Source organism: Pan troglodytes, chromosome 13 (assembly GCF_028858775.2).
Source record: "Pan troglodytes isolate AG18354 chromosome 13, NHGRI_mPanTro3-v2.0_pri, whole genome shotgun sequence".
In the NCBI taxonomy this organism is placed as follows: Eukaryota; Metazoa; Chordata; class Mammalia; order Primates; family Hominidae; genus Pan; species Pan troglodytes.
This window is the reverse complement of record NC_072411.2, coordinates 37,533,825-37,557,895: the sequence shown is the minus strand read 5'-3', so window position 1 is coordinate 37,557,895 and position 24,071 is coordinate 37,533,825. Positions and strand designations below refer to the sequence as shown.

General features: G+C 38.8%; 1 protein-coding gene and 1 pseudogene across 22 annotated transcripts in view; both read left to right on the top strand.

The window, feature by feature from the left end:
- Positions 1-24,071, top strand: part of ZRANB3 (zinc finger RANBP2-type containing 3) — a 331,454-nt gene that overhangs the window by 4,462 nt on the left and 302,921 nt on the right. For all 22 annotated transcript variants that reach the window (XM_054679794.2, XM_016949745.4, XM_016949744.4 and 19 more), the window contains exon 2: positions 22,328-22,495. In XM_054679794.2, coding sequence (XP_054535769.1) covers positions 22,328-22,495 — 168 coding nt within the window. The remainder of the gene's footprint in view (positions 1-22,327; positions 22,496-24,071) is intronic.
- Positions 14,764-16,364, top strand: LOC101058814 (ras GTPase-activating protein-binding protein 1-like; annotated as a pseudogene).

The window sequence follows — 24,071 nt, the reverse complement described above, 5'->3', positions numbered from 1 at the left end:
AGCAGGTTGTAAATTGTTTTTTATCGGACTTAAAAGGGTATCTGGCTCTTAGTTGATTATCTGCTGGATTTGGGAAGGAAGGTAGGAAAACAAAGGGGGAAGGGGATTCACTATAGAATATGGATTTTAACCACAAGAGACTTTGCAGGACAATTTTAAGGTATGGCAAGGAAATATATTTTGGGGTTAAATATTTCTTCCCTGTCTCATAATGTTATGCCACAGTCAGATTGAAAAATAAATCACAATATATAGTTTCAAATAAAACCCCCCTGATGAGAATTTATGGTTTGTAGGGCATGACTCCCTAGACCCCTTAGTTAGGAATTTGGGTAAAATAAAAAAATCAGGTTGGGCTCATTGGCTCACGCCTGTAATCCCAGCACTTTGGGAGGCCAAGGCAGGCAGATTACTTGAGGTCAGGAGTTCAAGACCAGCCTGGCCAACATGGTGAAACCCTGTCTCTACTCAAAATACAAAAATTAGCTGAGTGTGGTGGCGGGCACCTGTAATCCCAGCTACTCGGGAGGCTGAGGCAGGAGAATGGCTTGAACCTGGGAGGTGGAGGTTGTGGTGAGCCGAGATAGTGCCATTGTACTCCAGCCTGGGCGACAGAGTGAGACTCCGTCTCAAAAAAAAAAAAAAAAAAAAAAAAATCATAGCTTAGTCCTCAAGTACAATTAAATGTACCTTGTGCAATAGCTATCTAGAACTTTTTCATCTTGCAGATGTGAAATTCTATACTTATCAAACAACAACTGCAACTCCCCTGTATCCTTTGCACCACAGCCACCATTCTACTTTCTGTTTCTGAATTTGACTACATACTTTAGATACCTCATGTAAGTGGAATCATGTAGTACACTATTTCACTTTTTGTGGCTAATTTATTTCACTTTCTATAATGTCTTCAAGGTTCATCTGTGCAGAGCATGATAGGATTTCCTTTTTTTTTTTTTTTTTTTTTTGAGACAGAGTTTTGCTCTTGTTGCCCAGGCCAGAGTGCAATGGTGTCATCTCAGCCCACTGCAACCTCCTCCTCCCGGGTTCAAGCGATTCTCCTATCTCACTGTCTCGAGTAGCTGGGATTACAGGCACGCACCACCATGACCGGCTAATTTTTTTATTTTTAATAGAGACGGGGTTTCGCCATGTTGGCCAGGCAGGTCTGGAGCTCCTGACCTCAGGTGATCCACCCGCCTCGGCCTCCCACAGTGCTGGGATTACAGGCGTGAGCCATTGTGCCCGGCCCAATCCTGTTTTCAGTTCTTTCAGATATATACCCAGAAGTACGATTGCTGAATAGACTAGGTTTTATAGGTAATGCTGTCATGTGCACTCTCTTTGTATGCTTCCCTGATTATCCCTTGAATCTAACCTTTTAGAAGTACGTTTATTTAGCCACAAATACTCTGTGATTTCTAAGTTGCTCTTCAGAAAGGATGTTCCCATTTTCTTTCCTACTAATGGTGTTTGAGAGCACCCATTTCCCATGTTTTACTCTATTCAATCTGATCTAAAAGGTGATGGTTCATTATATTTCATTTGTATCTAGTTGAATTCTATTGATGTAGAGCATCTTTTTTATGTTTATTATCCTTTGGTGTTTAGTCTCTTTTGTGTAGCCTGTTGCTGTCATTGTCTCTTAATATTTTTTAAAAATTACTTCATAGGCTGTTCTTTGTCATATTTCTCACATCTTTACTCTCATTTTGAAATATCTTTTAACTTTTTAATGTTTTCTTCCTATGGCTAGAAGTTTAAATTACTTTAGTGTCCAAATCTATCCATCTTTTTTTATAGCTTCTAATTTATTTGTGATGCTTAGAAATGCTTTCCCCACCCCAGATTAGTAAAAAAATTATATATCTAATTAAAACATTTTTGTATTTTATAATTTATCTGTAATTTTTTTGGTATAAGGAACAAAATAAAGATTAATCTTTTTTAGGCTAAACCCAATACCATTTATTAAATAATTCATCTCTCCATACCCATTAATTTAAAATATAATTTTATCATATTCACAATTCTCATTTATACATGGTTCTCTTTGGACACTGTTCTTTTTCATTGTTCTCTCTTTTCTTTGACTTGTACCATACCCATTATCTTAATTTCTGTAACTTTGTAATAATATGTTTTGGTGTCTAGAGGTAAGGTGTGTTCCCGCTCTTCTTTTTCAGTCATTTTCTTGTTATTCTCAGCTTTTCTTGTAATTTATTAGTTAGATTTTTGTCAAGTTAAAAATCTCTGCACTTTCATATTTTAACAAAATGCAAGTTTGACATTTATATATATACCAAATATGACTTCTTAAAGCCAAGTATTTCATTTCATAGTAACAATACAGAATTTTTCATGGGTGTCATCGAGAATCAATGGGTCATTCTATGCTTTGTTAAAACATATTTCTATTATAGAATTCTACAGGATGGTCGTGGTGGCTTAAGCCTGTAATGCCAGCACTTTGGGAGGCTGAGGCGGGTGGATCACCTGAGGTCGGGAGTTCGAGACCAGCCTGACTAAAATGGTGAAACCCCGTCTCTACTAAAATACAAAAAAGTAGCCAGCTGTGGTGGTGCATGCCTGTAGTTCCAGCTACTCAGGAGGCTGAGGCAGTAGCTTGAACCCAGGAGGCCCAGGTTGCAGTGACCCGAGATTGTGCCATTGCACTCCAGCCTGGGCAACAAGAGCGAAACTCTTTCTCAAAAAAAAAAAAAAAAAGAAAAGAAAAAAGAATTCGACCAAAATGGTTACAATTTAAAAGCCCATCTTATTTTTTAAATTATATAATCACTTTTTAAATATAGATACTTGTATTTTGTAGGTGGCTTCCAGGAGAACCTGATAACTTCTAAATGCTTATCTGTAACTTAAAACTGTTTATCCCACTGTACTTCACAGCCTTCTCCAAGTACTTCAAATTCAGCATGTCCCAAATCATGGCCCACAATCTTTACCCCTAAATCTGTTCTACCCTCTGTATTCTCTCATGTGTTTATTTGTTCAGGGAATATTTATTGAGCATCTGCTGAAAGAGGTACTGAATAATCAAGACTATAGGCTGGAGTCTGCCTAGGCTTGATTCTTTGTTGTGTCATTTACTTGTGTTACCTTGGGCAGATTAGTTGACCATCTGTGTCTCAGTTTCTTTATTTGTAAAACTGAGATAATGAGAAAACCTACCTTAGAGGCTTTTGTGAGGATCAAATGATTTAATACATAAAATACTTAAAATAGTACCTGACACATAAGTGTGTGTTGCTTTTTTATTAATATTGTTTCCGTTAATCAGGCTGATGCTAGATGCTAGAGTCCTGAAATAAAACCATAAGAAAGTCTATGATCCCTGATTTATGAAGGCATTCTAACAGAAGTGAGAGACAAAATTTAAGGAAACAGAGAAGAATAATTGCCAATTACAATAAGTACTTTAAGGAAACCAAGTGGTATTAAGGGAAATTTAGAGGAGTCCAGTTGGGAGCTGTTGTGCTAATCCTGTTGAGCGGTGATGATGGCTTGTATTTGGTGATAGCAGTGGAACTTGGGGGGGAAAAGGATAGACTTGAGATACATTAATATTTTGGGAATAATGAATAATAAGTGGATTCAACTTGGTGGTTTAGGGAAAGGGAGAAATCAAGAATGAAACCCAGTTTGAGTAACTTGCATGGTTGTACTATTTACTGAGACTACAGGGGCACACAAATTTGGTGAGAAATCAAGACTGGTTTTGGACTTTTAAGCTAAAAATGTCTGTTTGGATATTGGAGATATCCAAAATGTCAGGTAGGTAATTAGATATAGGAGTCTATGAAGAGATTATGAATTGTATTACCTGGACTATTTGTGGTAGCCTTCTAAAAGGTTATCCCTGCCCCCACATTCATTTTTCTAAACTTGACAAGGTAATCTTTGTAAAATAGCAACCTGATTACACTTTAAAAATTGCTTCCAATTCCTTACAGAAAAAAGTCCAAATTCTTAGCCTGGCACCTCTTTGACTTGGCCTGTTTTTACTTCTTTACTACATGTCACAAGGATCTTATTCTTTAGCTATACTAAACTGCTTAGGATTTTCTAAAACTTTTTTTTTCTTTTTCTTTTGAGATGGAGTCTCACTCTGTCACCCAGGCTGGAGTGCAGTGGTGTGATCTCGGCCTGGCTAATTTTTGTATTTTTAGTAGAGACAGGGATTCACTATGTTGGCCAGGCTGGTCTTGAACTCCTGACCTCAGGTGATCTGCCTGCCTCGGCCTCCCAAAGTGCTGGGATTACAGGCGTGAGCTACCTTGCCTGGCCAGATTTTCTAAAACTTTATGCCTTTGCAACTGTGGCTTTTTTCTCCCTGTTGGGGAAACCAGCCCCACACCACCCGGCGGGTACCCCAAGTCCAGCAGAAACAAAGGAATTAGAAAGAGACAGAATAAGAGTTTAAAAGGCGAGTCCAGGGGACTGGAGCATCGGAGGCTTGCTCGTAGCCTCAAGCTGTTGGCCTCCACCCAATTTATTGGTTTACAAGCTCTTTGTTCTTAGGGCAAATCGGAGGAATAGGAAGGGAAGAGGAAAAGGATTAATCAGTGAAGGAGAACTTGTGAGTCATTCAATAAGATGTTATAGCAGTGGCGGTTTCTGTGAATTTCCTTGAGCAAAGGCGTGTGTCTAAACTACTTAAGATCTTTAACTTTTCGGGACTGAAATTGGTGGGAGTGGGTTTCAGGAGAATCCAAGATGTTTGATTATACTCCCCTGCTTCAAGGGAGTGTTATTTCCCTGAGCAACCTGTGGCATGCCGCAGAGCTGTTATGCTCTAGGGGCATAAAGACATGAAGGCAGTAAGGAGACTTTTCTCCTCAGAGGCTGCCCATGGCTCCCCATGGGTGTCTCACACAGGGGAGACCAACTCATCTGGCACCCAGAAACTGTCTTTCCCACACTCTCTAGAATATCCTTATCATGATTCTCTGTCTGCAGACTCCACTCTTCAAGTTTTAGCGTGAGTGGCATCTGGTATTTAAGTAAGGTGTACCATACCAAGCATTTTTTCTCACAAGTGAAGGCTTTTTTGATTACTTGCTGCCGTATAAAGCCAATGTTCCCTCTTATGTGTAGTGCCTTATATGTATTCTATTTTCATAGCACTTATCGCATTGTGTTGTGTTGTTTACAGCTGTCATTTCCCCTGGGCTTGGATGTGAGGCTACAATGGCACAAATTCATCATTGTTTACCCAATACCTTCTGTAGTGTCTGAAGCATAGTAGGTATTTATTTATTTATTTTTGAGACGAAGTTTGCTCTTTTTTGCCCAGGCTGGAGTGCAGTGGCACGATCTTGGCTCACTGTAACGTCTGCCTCCCGGGTTCAAGCGATTGTCCTCTGTCAGCCTCCCAAGTAGCTTGCCACCATGCCCGGCTAATTTTTGTACTTTTAGTGGAGACAAGGTTTCACCATGTTGATGAGGCTGGTCTTGAACTCCTGACCTCATGATCTGCCTGCCTCAGCCTCCCAAAGTGCTGGGATTACAGGCATGAGCCATCATGCCCGGCCATAATAGGTACTTCTTAAGTATTTCTTGAGTGAGTGATTTGGAGAGGCAATGTTGCATAATGGCAAAAATTCAGACTTTTAAATTAGACCAACCTGAGTTCTAGGCCTAATATCACCAGTTGCTAACTTTTAAACCTCGTGTAAGTTATATAACATTTCTGAACTTTTAAATTTTCTTGTCCTTAACGTGAGGATAATTATATTTATCTTGTGAGTTGTTTTGAGAATTTCAAGATTTCTTCTAAAATTTCCTAGTGTAGTGGTTTGCAGAAAGAGGTCACCCAATAAGTGGGAATTATTTTATCATTAATCTGAAAACAGTTGCCTGTAGAAAGAAAGACTGTAATATTCTTGCTTTTAAAGTAATTGGAGGCTGAGGTGAAAGGATTGCTTAAGGTCAGGAGTTCCAGACCAGCCTTGGCAATGTAATGAGACCCTATCACAACAAAAATTAAAAAAAAAACAATTAGCCTGACCAAAATGGTGTAACCCCGTCTCTACTAAAAACACAAAAATTAGCTGGGCGCAGTGGCAGGCACCTGTAAGCCCAGCTCCTCGGGAGGCTGAGACAGGAGAATCGCTTGAACCCAGGAGTCGGAGGTTGCAGTGAGCCGAGAGCACACCACTGCACTCTAGCCTAAGTGACAGAGCAAGACTCCGTCTCAAAAAAAAAACAAAAAAAAACAATTAGCCAGGTGTGGTGGCAGATGCCTGTAGTCCAAGCTGTTCGAGAGGCTGAGGCAGGAGGATTGTGTGAGCCCAGGAGTTTGAGGTTGCAGTGAGCTAATATTGCACACCTGTACTCCAGGCAGAGTGACAGAGCAAGACTTTGTCTCAAAAAAAAAAAAAAAAAAAAAAAATCCTTCTTTCTCTTTGAGGTGGAGTCTTACTCTGTCACCCAGGCTGGAGTGCAGTGGCATGAACTCGGCTCACTGTAACCTCCGTCTCCTGGGTTCAACCGATCTCCTGCCTCAGCCTCTCCAGTAGCTGTGATTACAGGCGAGGCACCTGCCACCATGCCCGGCTAATTATTTTTATTTTTATTTTTAGTAGAGATGGGTTTTCGCTATGTTTGCCAGGCTGGTCTTGAACTCCTTACCTCAAATTATCCACCCGCCTCGGCCTCCCAAAGTGCTGGGATTACAGGCATGAGCCACCGTGCCTGACCAAAACAACAAAAAAAAAGAATTTAAGTGGAAAAAAAAAGACTTAATGAAGAGGGAGTGATTACTGATAGGTCCGGTAAGATGAAGACAGAGAATTCCTTACTGCTTGCTTCCTTCCTTTTACCTCCGGTTCACAGCCTTTATATATACCATATCCTCTTCCTAAAACACTCTTTGATCCCTTCCTCTCTGGTTAATGTTGTTGAAGTATGAACTTTGATGTATGTATATTTAGAAGCCTTCCAAACACTCTAATCTGAAAAATTAGTCCCGTTTGTATGCTCCCTTAACACCCAGTACTTCCCCTGTAGTCTTTCTTCAGAACTGCATGTAATAATATATTTACTATTATATATCTAGAGCCTAGCGCAATGTCTGCTACATGTGAACAACCGAATACACATTTGTTGAATGCATGAAAAAATGAAATTCAGGGAGTTGGATGATTACTTTTCATAGGATATAACTGTTTCTAGGACCAGTATATTAATATTTAAAATAGATATTTTCAGTGGGATTTAGCCCTGAAGTAGAGATGGAGCATTCGTGTGATAAAAAGGGATGAAAGACCCAAATATAGGTCTTACTTCTGCTGTTAGCTACATGATCTTGGAGTTTTATCTTTCTGAGTCTTGCTCTGTTTAGCTCACTGCAGCCTGGACCTCCCTGGCTCAAGTGATCTTTCTGCTGCTGCCTCCCAAAGTTCTGGGATTACAGGTGTAATCATCATGCCCAAGCCAGGGTGTTTTGTTTTTTTTAATCTAAAAAAGATCATACTTTTTGAGTTCATTGTAAATTCACGGGAAATTGTAAGAAATAATGCGGAGAGATACTGTGGACCTTTCCCTAGTTTCCTCCAGTGGTAACATCTTAGAAAACTACAGTACAGCCAGGATATTGACACAGTCAAAATAGAGAACATTTCCATCCCAGGAGGATCCCTCATGTTGCCTTCTTATAGCCACAACCACTTCTATCCCACCCCAACCTAACCACCAATCTATTATCCATTTCTAAAATTTTGACCTATTTGAAAATAGGTCGTGTAAATGGAATAAAATAATAAATGGAATTAAAAATAATAAATGGGCTCTCCCTGATAAATCACCTAATCTGAGGGACAGAAATAGTTTCCCCTGTCCAACAATCAGCTCCAAATTCTCCCTCCTGAACCCTATTATTTTGGAATTTTTGATAGCAACAAACAGAAGTAGGAAGCAAGATTAAGCAAACAAGGAAATAACATGCTGCAGTGCCTCCCAGCAGATAGATCTTCTCAGTAGGGGAAGCATATAGAATAGCAGCTGAAAATGTGGCATATGACATCTATAGCCACATGACCTGAGTTTGTGACCCAGCTCCATAACTACAAGTTACAGGACTATGGTGGCTGGCAAGATGGCTGAATAGGAACAGTTCCAATCTGCAGCTCCCAGCGAGATCAACTCAGAAGACCAGTGATTTCTGCATTTCCAATTGAGGTACTTGGCTCATCTCATTGAGACTGGTTAGATAGTGGGTGCAGCCCATGGAGGGCAAGCCAAAGCAGGGTGGGGCGTTTCCTCATCCGGGAAGTGCAAGGGGTCAGGGAACTCCCTCCCTTAGCCAAGGGAAGCTGTGAGGGACTATGCCGTGAGAAATGGTGCATTCCAGCCCAGATACTATGCTTTTCCCATGGGCTTCGTAACCCGCAGACCAGGAGATTCCCTAGGGTACCTGCACCACCAGGGCCCTGGGTTTCAAGCACAAAACCAGACAGCCCTTTGGGCAGACACCAAGCTAGCTGCAGGAGTTTTTTTCATACCACAGTGGCTCCTGGAACACCAGCGAGACAATCGTTCACTCCTCTGGAAAGGGGGCTGAAGCTAGGGAGCCAAGTGTTCTACCTCAGCAGATCCCACCCCATGGAGCCCAGCAAGCTAAGTAGATCCACTGGCTTGAAATTCTCACTTCCAGCACACAGTCTGAAGTCTATCTGGGACGGTGGAGCTTGGTAGGGGGAGGGGCGTTTGCCATTACTGAGGCTTGAGTAGGCGCTTTTCCCCTCCCGGTGTAAACAAAGCTGCTGGGAAGTTCGAACTGGGTGCGGAACCCACCGCACCACACAAAGCCATTCTAGCCAGAATGCCTCTCTATATTCCTCCTCTCTGAGCAGGGCATCTCCAAAAGAAAGGAGCCCCAGTCAGGGGCTTATAGATAAAATTCCCATCTTCCTGGGACAGAGCACCTGGGGGAAGGGGCAGCTGTGCTCACAGCTTTAGCAGACTTAAATGTTCCTGCCTGTTGGCTCCGAAGAGAGCAGCATATCTCCCAGCACAGCACTCAAGCTCTGCTAAGGGACAGACTGTCTCCTCAAGTGGGTCCCTGACCCCCATGCCCCCTGACTGGGAGACACCTCCCAGCAGGGGTCAACGGACACCTCATACAGGAGAGCCCCAGCTGGCATCTGGCTGTGCCTCCTCCCAGAGGAAGGAACAGGCAGCAACCTTTGCTGTTCTGCAGCTTCTGCTGGTGATACCCAGGCAAACAGAGTCTTGAGTGGACCTCTAGCAAACTCCAACAGACCTGCAGCAGAGGGGCCTGACTGTTAGAAGGAAAACTAACATACAGAAAGGAGTAGCATCAGTATCAACAAAAAGGACGCTCACACAAAAATCCCATCTGAAGGTCACCAACATCAAAGACCAAAAGTAGATAAATCCACGAAGATGAGGAAAAAACAGCACAAAAAGGCTGAAAATTCCCAAAACCAGAATGCCTCTTCTCCTCCAAAGGATCACTCCTCGCCAGCAAGGGAACAAAAGTGGACGGAGAATGAGTTTGATGAATTGACAGAAGTAGGCTTCAGAAGGTGGGTAATAACAAACTTCTCCAAGCTTAAAGAGCATGTTCTACCCCAATGCAGGGAAGCTAAGAACTTCGAAAAAAGGTTAGAGGAATTGCTATCCAGAATAACCAGTTTAGAGAAGAACATAAATGACCTGATGGAGCTGAAAAACACAGCATGAGAACTTTGTGAATCATACACAAATATCAATAGCCAAATTGACCAAGCAGAAGAAAGGATATCAGAGATTGAAGATCAACTTAATGAAATAAAGCGTGAAGACAAGGTTAGAGAAAAAAGAATGAAAGGGAATGAACAAAGCCTCCAAGAAATATGGGACTATGTGAAAAGACCAAACCTATTTTTGATTGGTATACCTGAAAGTGACAGGGAGAATAGAACCAAGTTGGAAAACACACTTAAGGATATTATCCAGGAAAACTTCCCCAACCTAGCAAGACAGGCCAACATTCAAATTCAGGAAATACGGAGAACACCACAAAGATGCTCCTTGAGAAGAGCAACCACAAGACACATAATTGTCAGATTCACCAAGGTTGAATTGAAGGAAAAAATGTTAAGGGCAGCCAGAGAGAAAGGCTGGGTTACCTGGGTAACAAAGGGAAGCTCATCAGACTAACAGTGGATCTCTCAGCAGAAACCCTACAAGCCAGAAGAGAGTGGGGTCCAATATTCGTCATTCTTAAGGAAAAGGACTTTCAACCCAGAATTTCATATCCAGCCAAACTAAGCTTCAAAAGTGAAGGTGAAATAAAATCCTTTACAGACAAGCAAATGCTGAGAGATTTTCTCACCACCAGGCCTGCCTTACAAGAGCTCCTGAAGGAAGCACTAAACATGGAAAGGAACAACCGGTACCAGCCACTGCAAAAACATACCAAGTTGTAAAGACCATCAACACTGTGAAGAAATTTCATCAACTAATGGGCAAAATAACCAGCTAGTATCATAATGACAGGATCAGATTCACATATAACAATATTAACCTTAAATGCCCCAATTGAAAGACACAGACTGGCAAACTGGATAGAGTCAAGACCCATCAGTGTGCCGTGTTCAGAAGACCCATCTCACGTGCAAAGACACACATAGGCTCAAAATAAAGGGATGGAAGAATATTTACCAAGCAAATGGAAAGCCAAAAAAAAAAAAAAAAAAAAAAAGCAGGGGTTGCAATCCTAGTGTCTGGTAAAACAGACTTTAAACCAACAAAGATCAAAAGAGATAAGGGCATTACATAATGGCAAAGGGATCAGTGCAACAAGAAGAGCTAACTATTTTAAATATATATGCACCCAGTACAGGAGCACCTAGATTCATAAAGCAAATTCTTAGAGACCTACAAAGAGACTTAGACTTCCATACAATAATAGTAGGAGATTTAATGCCCCACTATCAATATTAGACAGATTAATGAGACAAAATTAACAAGGATATTCAGGACTTGAACTCAGCTCAGGACCAAGCAGACCTAATAGACGTCTATAGAATTCTCCACCGCAAATCAACAGAATATACATTCTTAGCACCACATCACTATTATTCTAAAATTGACCACAGAATTGGATGTAATGCACTCCTCAGCAAATGCAAAAGAACGGAAATCATAACAAACAGTCTCTCAGACCACAGTGCAAGCAAATTAGAACTCAGGATTAAGAAACTCACTCAAAACTGCACAACTACATGGAAACTGAACAACCTGCTCCTGAATGACTACTGGGTAAATAATGAAATGAAGGCGGAAGTAAATAAGTTCTTTGAAACCAATGAGAACAAAGACACAACGTACCAGAATCTCTGGGACACAGCTAAAGCAGTGTGTAGAGGGAAATTTGTAGCACTAAATGCCCACAGGAGAAAGCGGGAAAGATCTAAAATCGACACCCTGATATCACAAACAAATTCAGAAGCTAGCAGAAGATAAGAAATAACTAAGATCAGAGCAGAACTGAAGGAAATAAAGAACTATTACTAGCCTACCAACCAAAACAGCCCAGGACCAGACAGATTCACGGCCAAATTTGTACCAGAGGTACTAAGAGGAGCTGGTACCATTCCTTCTGAAATTATTCCAAACAGTAGAAAAAGAGGGACTCCTACCTAACTCATTTTATGAGGCTAGCATCATGCTGATACCAAAACCTGGCAGAGACACAACAAAAAAAGATGATTTCTGGCCAATATTTCTGATGAACATTGATGCGAAAATACTCAATAAAATACTGGCAAACTGAATCCAGCAGCACATCACAAAGCTTATCCACCAAGATCAAGTCAGCTTCATTCCTGGGATTCAAGGCTGGTTCAACATATGCAAATCAGTAAACCTAATCCATCACATAAACATAACCAATAACAACACATGATTGTCTCAATAGATGCAGAAAAGGCCTTCCATAAAATTCAACGCCCCTTCATGCTAAAAAAAACTGTCAATAAACTAGGTATTGATGGAATGTATCTAAAAATGATAAGAGCTATTTATGACACACCCACAGCCAATATCATACTGAATGGGTGAAAGCTGGAAACATTCTCTTTGAAAGCTGGCACACAAGGATGCCTTCTTTCACCACTCCTATTCAGCATAGTATTGGTAGTTCTGGCCAGGGCAATCAAGCAAGAGAAAGAAATAAAAGGTATTCGGATAGGAAGAGAGGAAGTCAAATTGTCTCTGTTTGCAGATGACATGATTGTATATTTAGAAAACCCCATCATCTCAGCCCAAAATCTTCTTAAGCTGATAAGCAACTTCAGCAGAGTCTCAGGATACAAAATCAGTATGCAAAAATCACAAGCATTTTTATACAGCAATAATAGACAGAGAGCCAAAACATGTATGAACTCTCATTAACAATAGCTACAAAGAGAATGAAATGCCTAGGAATACAACTTACAATGGAGGTGAAGGACCTCTTCAAGGAGAACTACAAACCACTGCTCAAGGAAATAAGAGAGGGCACAATCAAATGGAAAAACATTCCATGCTCATGGATAGGAAGAATCAATACTGTGAAAGTGGCCATATTGCCCAAAGTAACTTACAGATTCAATGCTATCCCCATCAAGCTACCATTGACTTTCTTCACAGACTTAGAAAAAACTACTTTAAATTTCATATGGAACCAAAAAAGAGCCCGTATAGCCAAAACAATCCTAGGCAAAAAGAACAAAGCTGGAGGCATCACGCTACCTAGTTTGACTTCAAACTATGCTACAAGGCTACAGTAACCAAAGCAGCATGGTACTGTTACCAGAAGAGATATATAAACCAATGGATCAGAACAGAGGCCTCAGAAATAACACTACACATCTACAACCATCTGCTCTTTGACAAACCTGACAAAAACAAGAAATGGGGAGAGGATTCCCTATTGATTCCCTATTTAGTGAATGGTGTTGGGAAAACTGGCTAGCCATATGCAGAAAACTGAAACAGGACCCCTTCCTTACACCTTACCCAAAAATTAACTCAAGATGGATTAAAGACTTAAACATAAGACCTAAAACCATAAAAACCTTAGAAGAAAACCTAGGCAATACCATTCAGGACATAGGCATGTTCAAAGACTTCATGTTTTTGCTTTTAGTGTTGTTGTCTAAAACCATACCATAACCCAAGATTACAAAGGTTTACTCTTGTGTTTTCTCCTTGAAGTTTTATAGTTTTAACTGTTATGTTTTAATCTTTGATCCATTTTAAGTTAATTTTCATATGCAGCATGAGGTGGGGGTTTAATTTCATTCTTTTATATGAACATCTAGTTGTCTCAGCACTATTTGTTGAAAAAGTTACTCTTTTCCTATTGAATCCTCTTAGGACCCTTGTCAAAAAATTGACTGTAAATGTAAAGGCTTATTTCTGGACTTTCAGTTCTGTTCCATTAACCTAGCTGGTTGTCATTATGCTAGTAGTGCTACACTGCCTTGATTATCGTCACTTTGTAGTAAATTTTACAACCAGGAAGTAGAAGTCCTCTAGCTTTGTTCATTTTCAAGATTGTTTTGGCTATTCTGGGTTCCTTGCATTTCCATATGAATTTTAGAATCAGCTTGTCAGTGATCGAATTTTGAAAGTATAATCCGCTGTGCATTCCTGAAATAAGCCCATTTTAGTCTTGGTGTCTTAGTCTTTTAATTACTGCTATATTTGATTTGCTAATATTTTGTTTACCCATGAATATGAGAGATTGTATTATGTATGTTTTTTCTTGTAATGTGCTTGTGAGATTGTTTAGGCTGGCTTCACACAATGAGCTTGAAAATAATACTCCTGTCTTTGCACCAAATGGGTCAGATTTGTTTATTGTATTCTTGAAATCATCTTTATCCTGTTACAATTTAATCAACTTGCATAATCAATTACTGAGAGACATGTGTTAAACTTTTCCACTGTGGTTATAGATAGATATGGTTGTGTCAAATTTTCCTTTTATTTTTATCAGTTTTTGCCTTGTATATTTATTAAGATATATTTCGAGGCTAAATTTTTCTAATAAATCTTTTATCATTATAAAATGCTTTTCTTTATTTTAATAATTTTTTTTTGCCTGAAACCTATGTTATCTTATAATGTAAAGCAATACTAGCTATACTTTGGCATGTATAATATGTCTTTTTTAATTCTTTCACTTTCAATGTTTATGAATCCTCCTATTTAAGGGTATGTCTTTTAAAAGCAGCATGTAAATTTATATATATTTTAATTTAATATAGGAATCTTTTCATTTGTTTTTAGTCCATTTACATTTAATATCTTTTCTAATTTACTAATTCTTTATTCTGCAGTAAATTTCATCCAATACATTCTTAATTAAAAAAAAAAATTATCTCCCCAAAGTTTATATAGTTGTCCTGACCCGCCATTTACTTGTTGTTCCTGAAATAAGTCTCTAGGTAGTGTATTTTAACAATATCTGATTCTCCTCAGTACAGTTCTACTATTTACTTAAATGAGTCAGTGAATTCCAGTTGAATTTGCCTTGTTCTCAATTGAGTACAAAAACACTATCTTGACCTAAAAAGATAGAAAGTATTTCCTTCTTTCTTTTTTTCAAGTGTTGCGTACCAAGCAAATTGCTTAGAAAATAAGTTCTACTAGATTTTGCTTTCACTAAATTTCCCTAGCCAATATTGTCATTTTGATTTTAATAACATGGTATTAAAAATTATGTATTGCTGGTGCGGACACAGTTGCATGAGGGGTTTCTGCCATCATCAGTGCTGTGTAGCAGAGCTAGTTCCTCTCCAGCTCAGCCGCACAGGTTTGGACATATTTGACTTTTTCCCCTCAGTTTGAATTGACCAAAGCAATGGTGATGGAGAAGGCTAGTCCCCTGCTGGTTGGGTGGGAATTTGTGAGACAGCATTACACACTGCTGAACTAGGCCCCAGACATGCTGCATAGATTTTATGGAAGGAACTCTTCTTATGTCCGTGGGGGATTGGATTCAAATAGAAAGCTAGCAGATGCAGTTTACGGACAGAAAGAAATCCACAGGAAAGTGATGTCACGAAACTTCAGCAACTGCCACACCAAGATTCTCCATGTTGATGCTTATGCCACGCTAAATGATGGTGTGGTAGTCCAGGTGTTGGGGCTTCTGTCTAACAACAACCAGGCTTTGAGGAGATTCATGCAGATGTTCATACTTGCTCCTGAGGGGTCTGTTGCAAATCAGTTCTATGTTCACAATGATATCTTCAGATAGCAAGATGAGGTCTTTGGTGGGTTTGTCACTGAGCCTCAGGAGGAGTCTGAAGAAGTAGTAGAGGAACCTGAAGAAAAGACAGCAAACACCTCAGGTGGTACCTGATGATTCTGGAACTTTCTGTGATCAGGCAGTTGTCAGTAATGACGTGGAAGAACATTTAGAGGAGCCAGTTGCTGAACTGGAGCCTGATCCTGAGCCAGAACCAGAACAAGAATGTGTATCTGAAATCCAAGAGGAAAAGTCTGAGCTAGTATTAGAAGAAACTGCTCCTGAGGATGCTCAGAAGAGTTCTTCTCCAGCACCTGCAGACATATCTCAGACAGTACGGGAAGACTTGAGGACATTTTCTTGGGCATCTGTGACCAGTAACAACCTTCAACCCAGTGGAGCTGTTCCAGTTACTGGGATACCTCCTTATGTTGGTAAAGTACTAGCTTCACAGCCCTGTACAGAGTCTAAGCCTGAATCTCAGATTCCACCACAGAAACCTCAAAGGGATCAAAGGATGTGAGAACAACGAAGAAATATTCCTCCCCAAAGGGGACCCAGACCGATCTGTGAGGCTGGTGAGCAAGGTGACATTGAACCCCAAAGAGTGGTGAGACACCCTGACAGTCACCAACTCTTCATTGGCAACCTGTCTCATTAAGTGGACAAATCAGAGCTTAAAGATTTCTTTCAAAATTATGGGAACGTGGTGGAGTTGCACATTAACAGTGGTGGGAAATTACCCAGTTTTGGTTTTGTTTTGATGATTCTGAGCCTGTTCAGAAGGTCCTTCGCAACAGGCCCATCATGTTCAGAGGTGAGGTCTGTCTGAATGTGGAAGAGAAGAAGCCTCGAGCTGCTAGGGAAGGGGACTGACGAGATGATCGCCTTAGGGGACCTGGAGGCCCTCTATGTGGGGTGGGTGGTGGAATGAGAGGCCCTCCCCATGGAGGCATGGTGCAGAAAGCAGGATTTGGAGTGGGAAGAAGGCTTGCTCCATGGCAGTGAATCTTCATGGATCTTCACGCGGCCATACAAACCCTAGCTCCTACAGAATGGTGAATTTCTTCGACCAGCCTTTGGTATCTTGGAGTATGACCCCAGTTTGTTATAAACTGCTTAAGTTAGTATAATTTTACTTCTTTTGTGTGTTAATGATGTGTGCTCCTTCTCCCTCTCTTCCCTTTCCTGACCTTTAGTCTTTCACTTCCAATTTTGTGGAATGATATTTTAGGAGTAACGGATTTTTCAAGAAGAAGAAGAAAGAAAGACTGAATTTCCTTGCTTATTTTGCATGTACAGACTGGATTTTTTTTCTAACAGCCATTTCCCCAAAGGAATGTGTCTTGCGTATTACTGACATTTGGTACGTTTCATTCATTGGAATATTTCTTACTTTCTGTGTGTTTCAAAAGCCTGTGAGAAATACAGGATTTGATAACATTTTGAAGGCAGGAAAACCCCAAATTGTTACTTCTTTGAGAGTCACAACCACTTTCTAGTGTGGAGAAATTGCCATTGGAAAATTTGACAATTTTGATTCTCGCTGGTATGTTTAAAAACTGAATAAAAAGAATAGGATTTTTCTTTTGATACTGGATCACGAAACACTTCTAAAACCTGTTTTTACAGTGGGTTTGGAAAATTTGACAATTTTGATTCTCACTGGTATGTTTAAAATTTGGAAAATTTGACAATTTTGATTCTTGCTGGTATGTTTAAAAACTGAATAAAATGAATAGAATTTTTCCTTTGATATAGGATCACAAAACAATTCTAAAACCTACCGTTTTTACCATTGAAATTTATATTGTGGTATAGGTTTTAAATGTCTAGAATGCAACTGGATGGGCTTTTCTTGAACTGTTAGTTTTTTTGAAGTAGAGTTTTTTCATGTTTAATTTGTATTTGTAAAAAAACAAAAGACAAAATATTCCCAAAACCCAGATAACAGCCAGAACAAAACTGTTGTGCCTTCTGTTTATCTTTGATTTTAGTCTTGGCAATTGTTTAAAGAAAAATAATTTTTTAATATATCTAGATTTGTTTTATTAGGTTCAGATATTGTTTTTAATATCTAGATTTGTTTTATTAGGTTTTACTATGGTTGACTTATACTTCATGTGGGGAATTGTAGAAACCCTCTTTTATCACCTTGTATGTCTTCTGTTAACATTATTTGTTATAACTTATTCTAAAATTGAGTCTCAAACTAGAATCCCTTTGAAGACAGATGCTTCTGTAGAGGTTCTTTGACCTAAATGGTTCAGCATTTGTAGTAAGTTTTATTCTGGTATCTAATCGGACTCCTATTCATAGCCCATAAGAAGGAATGTGACTTTAATAATGGACTTTGCTGATGTGCTCCTGTCCACATTTTTTTTTCTTTAAATCATAGCCATATGGTAAATTTTCTATTTTGTTATGATTCTCTTTCATTGGTGGGCATGCAGTGGGTGTTTCTTGGAAATGGTCAATGTTTATTAAAATATTTCTGGAATAAAATTTTTTTTAAATTATGTATTGCTGGTTTCATTTTGATAGGCTCCCCCCACCTTACTATAAGTAAATTAGTATACATATATTGAGTAAAACCTTTTAAGCTAAACCTCTGAACTGAATAAAGTATTCATTATTAAAAAGGTATGCACATTATTGTAACTGTTAATTTCTTGGTAATCTAGAATGAAGATAAAATGTGCATCTTCTTTTATTAATGTAATGTTGATTACAACTGACTTTTTGTAGCAATTAAACCTATATGGCTGAACCTACATGAGATATTCTTTATTACACCTTTTTTACTTTAGATCCTAAAAATAGAAAAGAATATTTTAAAAATTATTTTTAGGATTAACAAAAACATTCATGTTCTATTCATTAGATTGTACCACTACATATTTTTAAGTTCTTTATTTATCCATATATCTGTTTAAATCATCAATGAACCACACTATAATCTTAAATTCAACTGAAATTTTTTTCTGTACATTTTCATAATGTTTTAGATTTCTTTTATCTTCATATTTATTTTTTTCTCTTATTTGTGCCTATTAAAACAAATTTTTGATTAATATAACTTTAGTTTCATTGTTTATTTTTACAAATATTGTGCCTTGGCCAGGCGCGGTGGCTCACGCCTGTAATCCCAGCACTTTGGGAGGCAGAGGCGGGCAGATCACGAGGTCAGGAGATTGAGACCATCCTGGCTAACATGGTGAAACCCCGTCTCTACTAAAAATACAAAAAATTAGCCTGACATGGTGGCGTGCCCCTGTAGTCCCAGCTACTCGTGAGGCTGAGGCAGGAGAATGGTGTGAAACCAGGAGGCGGAGCTTGCAGTGAGCCGAGATCGCGCCACTGCACTCCAGCCTGGGCAACAGAGTGAGACTCCATCTCAAAAGAAAAAAAACAAAAAACAAAAAACAAATATTGTGCCTGAGTCAGTCCTCATAAAAATAAATCATGTAAGTGGCAAAGTGACCCCAATTTACCAGATTTTTTTGGAGTGTTTATTAAAATTTTTTACTAAGTAAAATGTAAAGGAGTCGTTTTGTTTTGTTATTCTCTCTCTCTCTCTTTCTTTTCTTTCCGTTTCCTTCTTTTCTTTTCTTTCTTTTCTTGATAGAGTCTCGCTCTGTCATCCATGCTGGAGTGCGGTGACAAGATCATAGCTCAAATTCCTGGGCTCAAGCAGTCCTCTGAAGCCTCCCAAGTAGTTGGGACTACAGGCATGCACCCCCACAACCAGCTAATTTTATGATCTTTTGTAAGCAACAAGATCTCGCTGTTTGCCCTGGCTGATCTTCAGCTCCTGACCTCAAGCTATTCTGCCTCAACCTCCCAAAGTGTTGGGATTACAGCGATGAGCCACTGCACCCAGCAAAGAAAAAAAAAAAGGAGTCTTGAATAAAGATGATAGACAGCAACATTTTTTTTTAAATTTTTTACTTAACTTCTTGCCAGTGTTCCACCCTAAAACATTACATCCTTTATCCCATTGACCCTAAAAAGTGCTTCTGAAACTCCTGTTACTTCTGGAAAGTGGACATGGTTTTCTGCTGCTGTTAACCTTGCCAGAAGGAATTTTACTTAATCTCTGCTCCTTTGAGTTTTGACTTTCTAAAGTCCACAATAGGTTTATCTGATTAGTAGCTCTAAGGCAGGCTGGGAAAGTGTCTGATATTTCTCGTGTGTATCCATTCTCTATCTCTCCCTATAGGAACTTCAGACTCATATATTTTCAAGCATACCCAACATTTCCACTTCTTATCTTATAGCCATCTCAAAGAAAATCTGTGGATTTTTTTTCTACCCAATTTATTTATTCTGTAGTCCTTACCATCCCAGCCAATTGCATCACTAACTCCATCACTCTAGGTCCACATTTTGATTCTACATTTCTATTATTCTCTACATATACCGCATCAGCAGATGCTGTTTGCTTTACCTCTGATATACTTCGTGAATCTTTTCGGTTTCAGTGCTAAAGGTTTTTTGCCTTGTCTGTTGCAACCTGAAAACAGTTTTCCTGCTTTCATGCTTTCCCTTTTTGCTCCATTCTCTATTCCTTGCTAAGTTTTGTTATGGGGGTGGTGGTGGTGAGAGGGTCCTAGGGAGGGCCACTCATGAGTGTTTATGAGGACCTTATTCAGACAGAACTGACTCATAAATCATTTCTAAATTCAATTGCCTACTGAAGCAGTAGAGGCTTTGTTGAGTGGCCAAATCCTATAAGAACATTTATCTCCTGCCTCCTTATTGATATCTTTGTCTCCTTCAGGTGTTTTTTGAAATGTAAGTCAGATGTGTCATTCCCCTGTTTAAACCTTCCATTCAGTACTGTCCAACAGAACTTTAAGTGAAGAGAGAAATGTTCTGTATCTTTACTATTAAATATCATAGCTACCAGACACATGTTACTGTTGAGCCCGTGAAACATGGCTGGTGAAACTGGATAACTGAATTTTTTATTTTAATTTTAATTAAACATTTTGTTAATGGTGTATGCGACAGCACAACTCCATTAGCATTCCTTCTTAAAAAGGAATCCAAAGTTATTATCAAGGCTGTATATGATTTGGCTCTTGTTTATCTCGGTAGCTTCATCTTACACCATTCCCTCCTTTGGGTCATCAGCCACATTGGCTTTTGTTTTTCTTATTTTTGAGATGAAGTCTTGCTCTGTTACCCAAGCTGGAGTGCAGTGGTGCGATCTCAGCTCACTGCAACTTCCTCCTCCTGAATTCAAGTGATTGTTGTGCCTCAGCCTCCTGAGTAGCTGGGATTACAGGCCTGTGCCACCACACCCAGCTAATTTTTGTATTTTTAGTAGGACAGTGTTTCGCCACGTTGACCAGGCTGGTCTCAAACTCCTGACCTCAGGTGATCCGCCCACTTTGGCCTCCCAAAGTGCTGAGATTATAGGCATGAACCGCTGTGCCTGGTCCACCTTAGCCTTCTTTCTGTTTTCTGAAAACACCAAGCCCTTTCTCAATTTGGGTCCTTTGCAGTGATGCTCTCTCCTCGGACTGCTCTTCTCTTAATTTTGATCCTGGGTGGCTTTTTACATCTTGCAGACCATAAGCCAAACAGCACTTCCTAAGACAGGCCACTCTTGGTCAGCCTACCTAAAGTGACCAGTACTCTCTTAAATTCCTTACACTATTTGTGCTATATTATAATTAATCATCCTTCCCATTCGATCAGGTGTAGCTGAAAACAAGAAAAACCATCATATTTATTTATTTGCTGATTTTTAGTTTTCCCCTGAAGAATATAAACCCTACGAGTGTGTGGGTCTTGCTTCTCTAGGTTGTGACATGTAGTACCTATTTGTTATTAATAAATAAATACTTGCTTTGTTCTTGACCTTCTTAGTAGACACAGAAGTTGGTTACGTTTTTGGATGGAAGAGAGCAATAGTTACATAAGTCTGCATGTAATTGAGGAAAAAAGCAAACTTTTTTTTTTTTCCTTGAGACAGAGTCTCACTCTGTCGCCCAGGCTGGAGCGCAGTGGCATGATCTTGGCTCACTGCAACCTCTGCCTCCTGGGTTCAAATGATTCTTCTGCCTCAGGCCCCTAAATAGCTGGGACTACAGGCGAGCGCCTCCACGCCCAGCTAATTTTTGTATTTTTAATAGATATGGGGTTTCAACATATTGGCCAGTCCGGTCTTGAACTCCTGACCTCATGATCCACCCACCTCGGCCTCCCAGAGTGCTGGGATTACAGGCGTGAGCCACCGCGCCTGGCCCGCAAACTTTTTTTTAAAGATGAGATAATATATAAACAGAAGGCAGGGTACCATCTAAATACAAAATTTTATTATTTGATAGGCATTATAGTGTAGTTGTATAATAGGACATTTTCTTCCAGAGTTATAAGAATTTACAGATATATGACATTTTTATGTCATAGAAAATTACAGTAACATCTGTGGAAAACCAGGGGGTGAGGAAGGTGTTAATCAGGCAAAGTGCTATACTGTGGATTCAGCTAATTAAAAAGAATTAATTTTAATATTTAAACAATTTAATAATATTACATTAATTTAATTAGTATAAATTTGATTTTGGAGTTAATGTCTTTGTATTTTATAATTTTTTTAAATGCAGCTTTACCTCACTCTTAGAAAATCTGGTGTGATATGAAAATGTGGATCCATAAAAGGATGAATTATTAAAGGATTCATCTTTCTCTAGCAGATTCATCCCTTATTTTAAAAATTATTCGATTTGTGAAAAATCTAGTTTATTTATAATTTTTTAGTAATAAATTTGTGGCGTTAAACTGGTGTATGGTATATGGTATTATGGCTCAAAATGAAATAGTGCATGCTGAGTTCCTAGAGAGTGCATTAAGTAATTGCTTTCAAACTCAGTGCTTTGAATTTTCTTAGTAACTTACTGTGAGAATATGATTTAGTTTATATAAATGGTATGTCAAAGCTATTTATAAGTACTTTAATATTATTTATATGTGATTCTGTAACATACTTAGTAATATCTATTTCTTATACCCCTCCCTTTTTTGTTGTTTCTTTGTTTTTAGGATCATCATGCCTAGGGTTCATAACATAAAAAAGTCTCTTACACCTCACATTTCTTGTGTGACAAATGAATCTGATAAACTGCTGGATTTTTTGCCTGACAGACTAAGAGCAAAGCTACTTCCATTCCAGAAAGATGGCATCATTTTTGCCCTCAAAAGAAATGGCAGGTAAAGTTCTTTTAAGACATGCTAAAAATGTTAAATTCCTGGCAAGTGTATTAAAAACAAAGTTCTGTTCAAACTATTCTTTTCGTGTATTCACAGTCTTTCTTTAGTAGAATTGATTGTGACCAAGTTAGCTTTATCCATTTACTATGGTTGACTGATACTTCATGTTGAAATATATTGAACCAATTGTGATTTCTTAAGAGAAAGTATGTTCAGTTATCTTAATTATTTCAGTTATCAGATACTCTCAGAAACTCATATATTGACGGTTTTCTAGAATGTATTGCTTTCACATGAAACTAATTCAACTTATTTCCATCGTTTTTTGTTTTTTTGTCTATTACCAGAAAGATTTTTTTTTTTTTTTAATAGACTCTGCCCTTTCACCCAGGCTGGAGTGTAGTGGTACGATCTTGGCTCACTGCAACCTCTGTCTCTTGGTTTTAAGCAATCTTGCCACATCAGCCTCCTGAATAGCTGGGACTACAGGGTGCACACCACCACACCCGGGTAATTTTTGTTTTTGTTGTGTTTTTTTTTAGGGATGGGTTTTTACCATGTTGCCCAGGCTGGTCTTGAACTCCTGGGCTCAAGTGATCCTTCTGCCTTGCCTCCCAAAGTGCTGGGATTACAGGCATGAGCCACTGCACCCATCCATTGTATTCTTATTCTTTTTATTTTCCACCTTAGATTTAGCAACTTCTGGGTGTGTCTTATGAGTACCTTATACTACTGTCTGTATTTCTTTACTTTTTTCAAACTTTGTGATAGTTATATGATCTCTTCCATCAAATTGGGCCATTATATGGTTTTCTGTATTTTTAAGGATAACATTGTCTTAGTTCCACAGTCACATATATCATATACTTTCTCTTCAACATTTTATTATGAACAATTTAAAAAACATACAACAAAGTTGAAAGAATGTTAGAGTAAATGCTTGGTAGAGGCAACACCCACAGTTTATTATTAACATTTTGCCATGCTTGGTCTATCACGTATTTATCTATGAATCCATCCTTCTATCCTTCTGTCCCATCAGTCCCTTTTATTATTTTCATTCATTTCAAAGTAAATTGCAGACATCATTATACTTTCCCATATATACTTAAATATATGTATGATTAACCAGAATTCGTATTTGTTTACAGACTTTTTTTTCTGTTGAGATTTAATTAATGAAATGTACAAACCTTGACAAATGCATATACTCTTATAACCCAAACCCATCATCCTAGAAAGTTACTTCATTCCCTTTCTCAGTCAGTCCCCACTCTCACATTGATCTGATGTTTTGTATTTTGCCTGTTTTTAATGGTTTATATAAATGGAATCCAGTAATATGTGCTGTTTATGAAAAACTTCTTAAAATTTTTGTAATCTTAGTGAGATTCATGTATTAGTAGTTTGTGTCTATTGTACACATTTGTATTTATAGCTGTTAGTTGACACTTAAGGTTATATATCTGGTGTTTTTCACCTTACACCTGCATCTTCTCAGTTTTTCCAGCCTAGACATCACTTCTGTAGATTTCCATTGCTTTTATGGAGTTAGAAAAGTTGTACTCTTCCATAT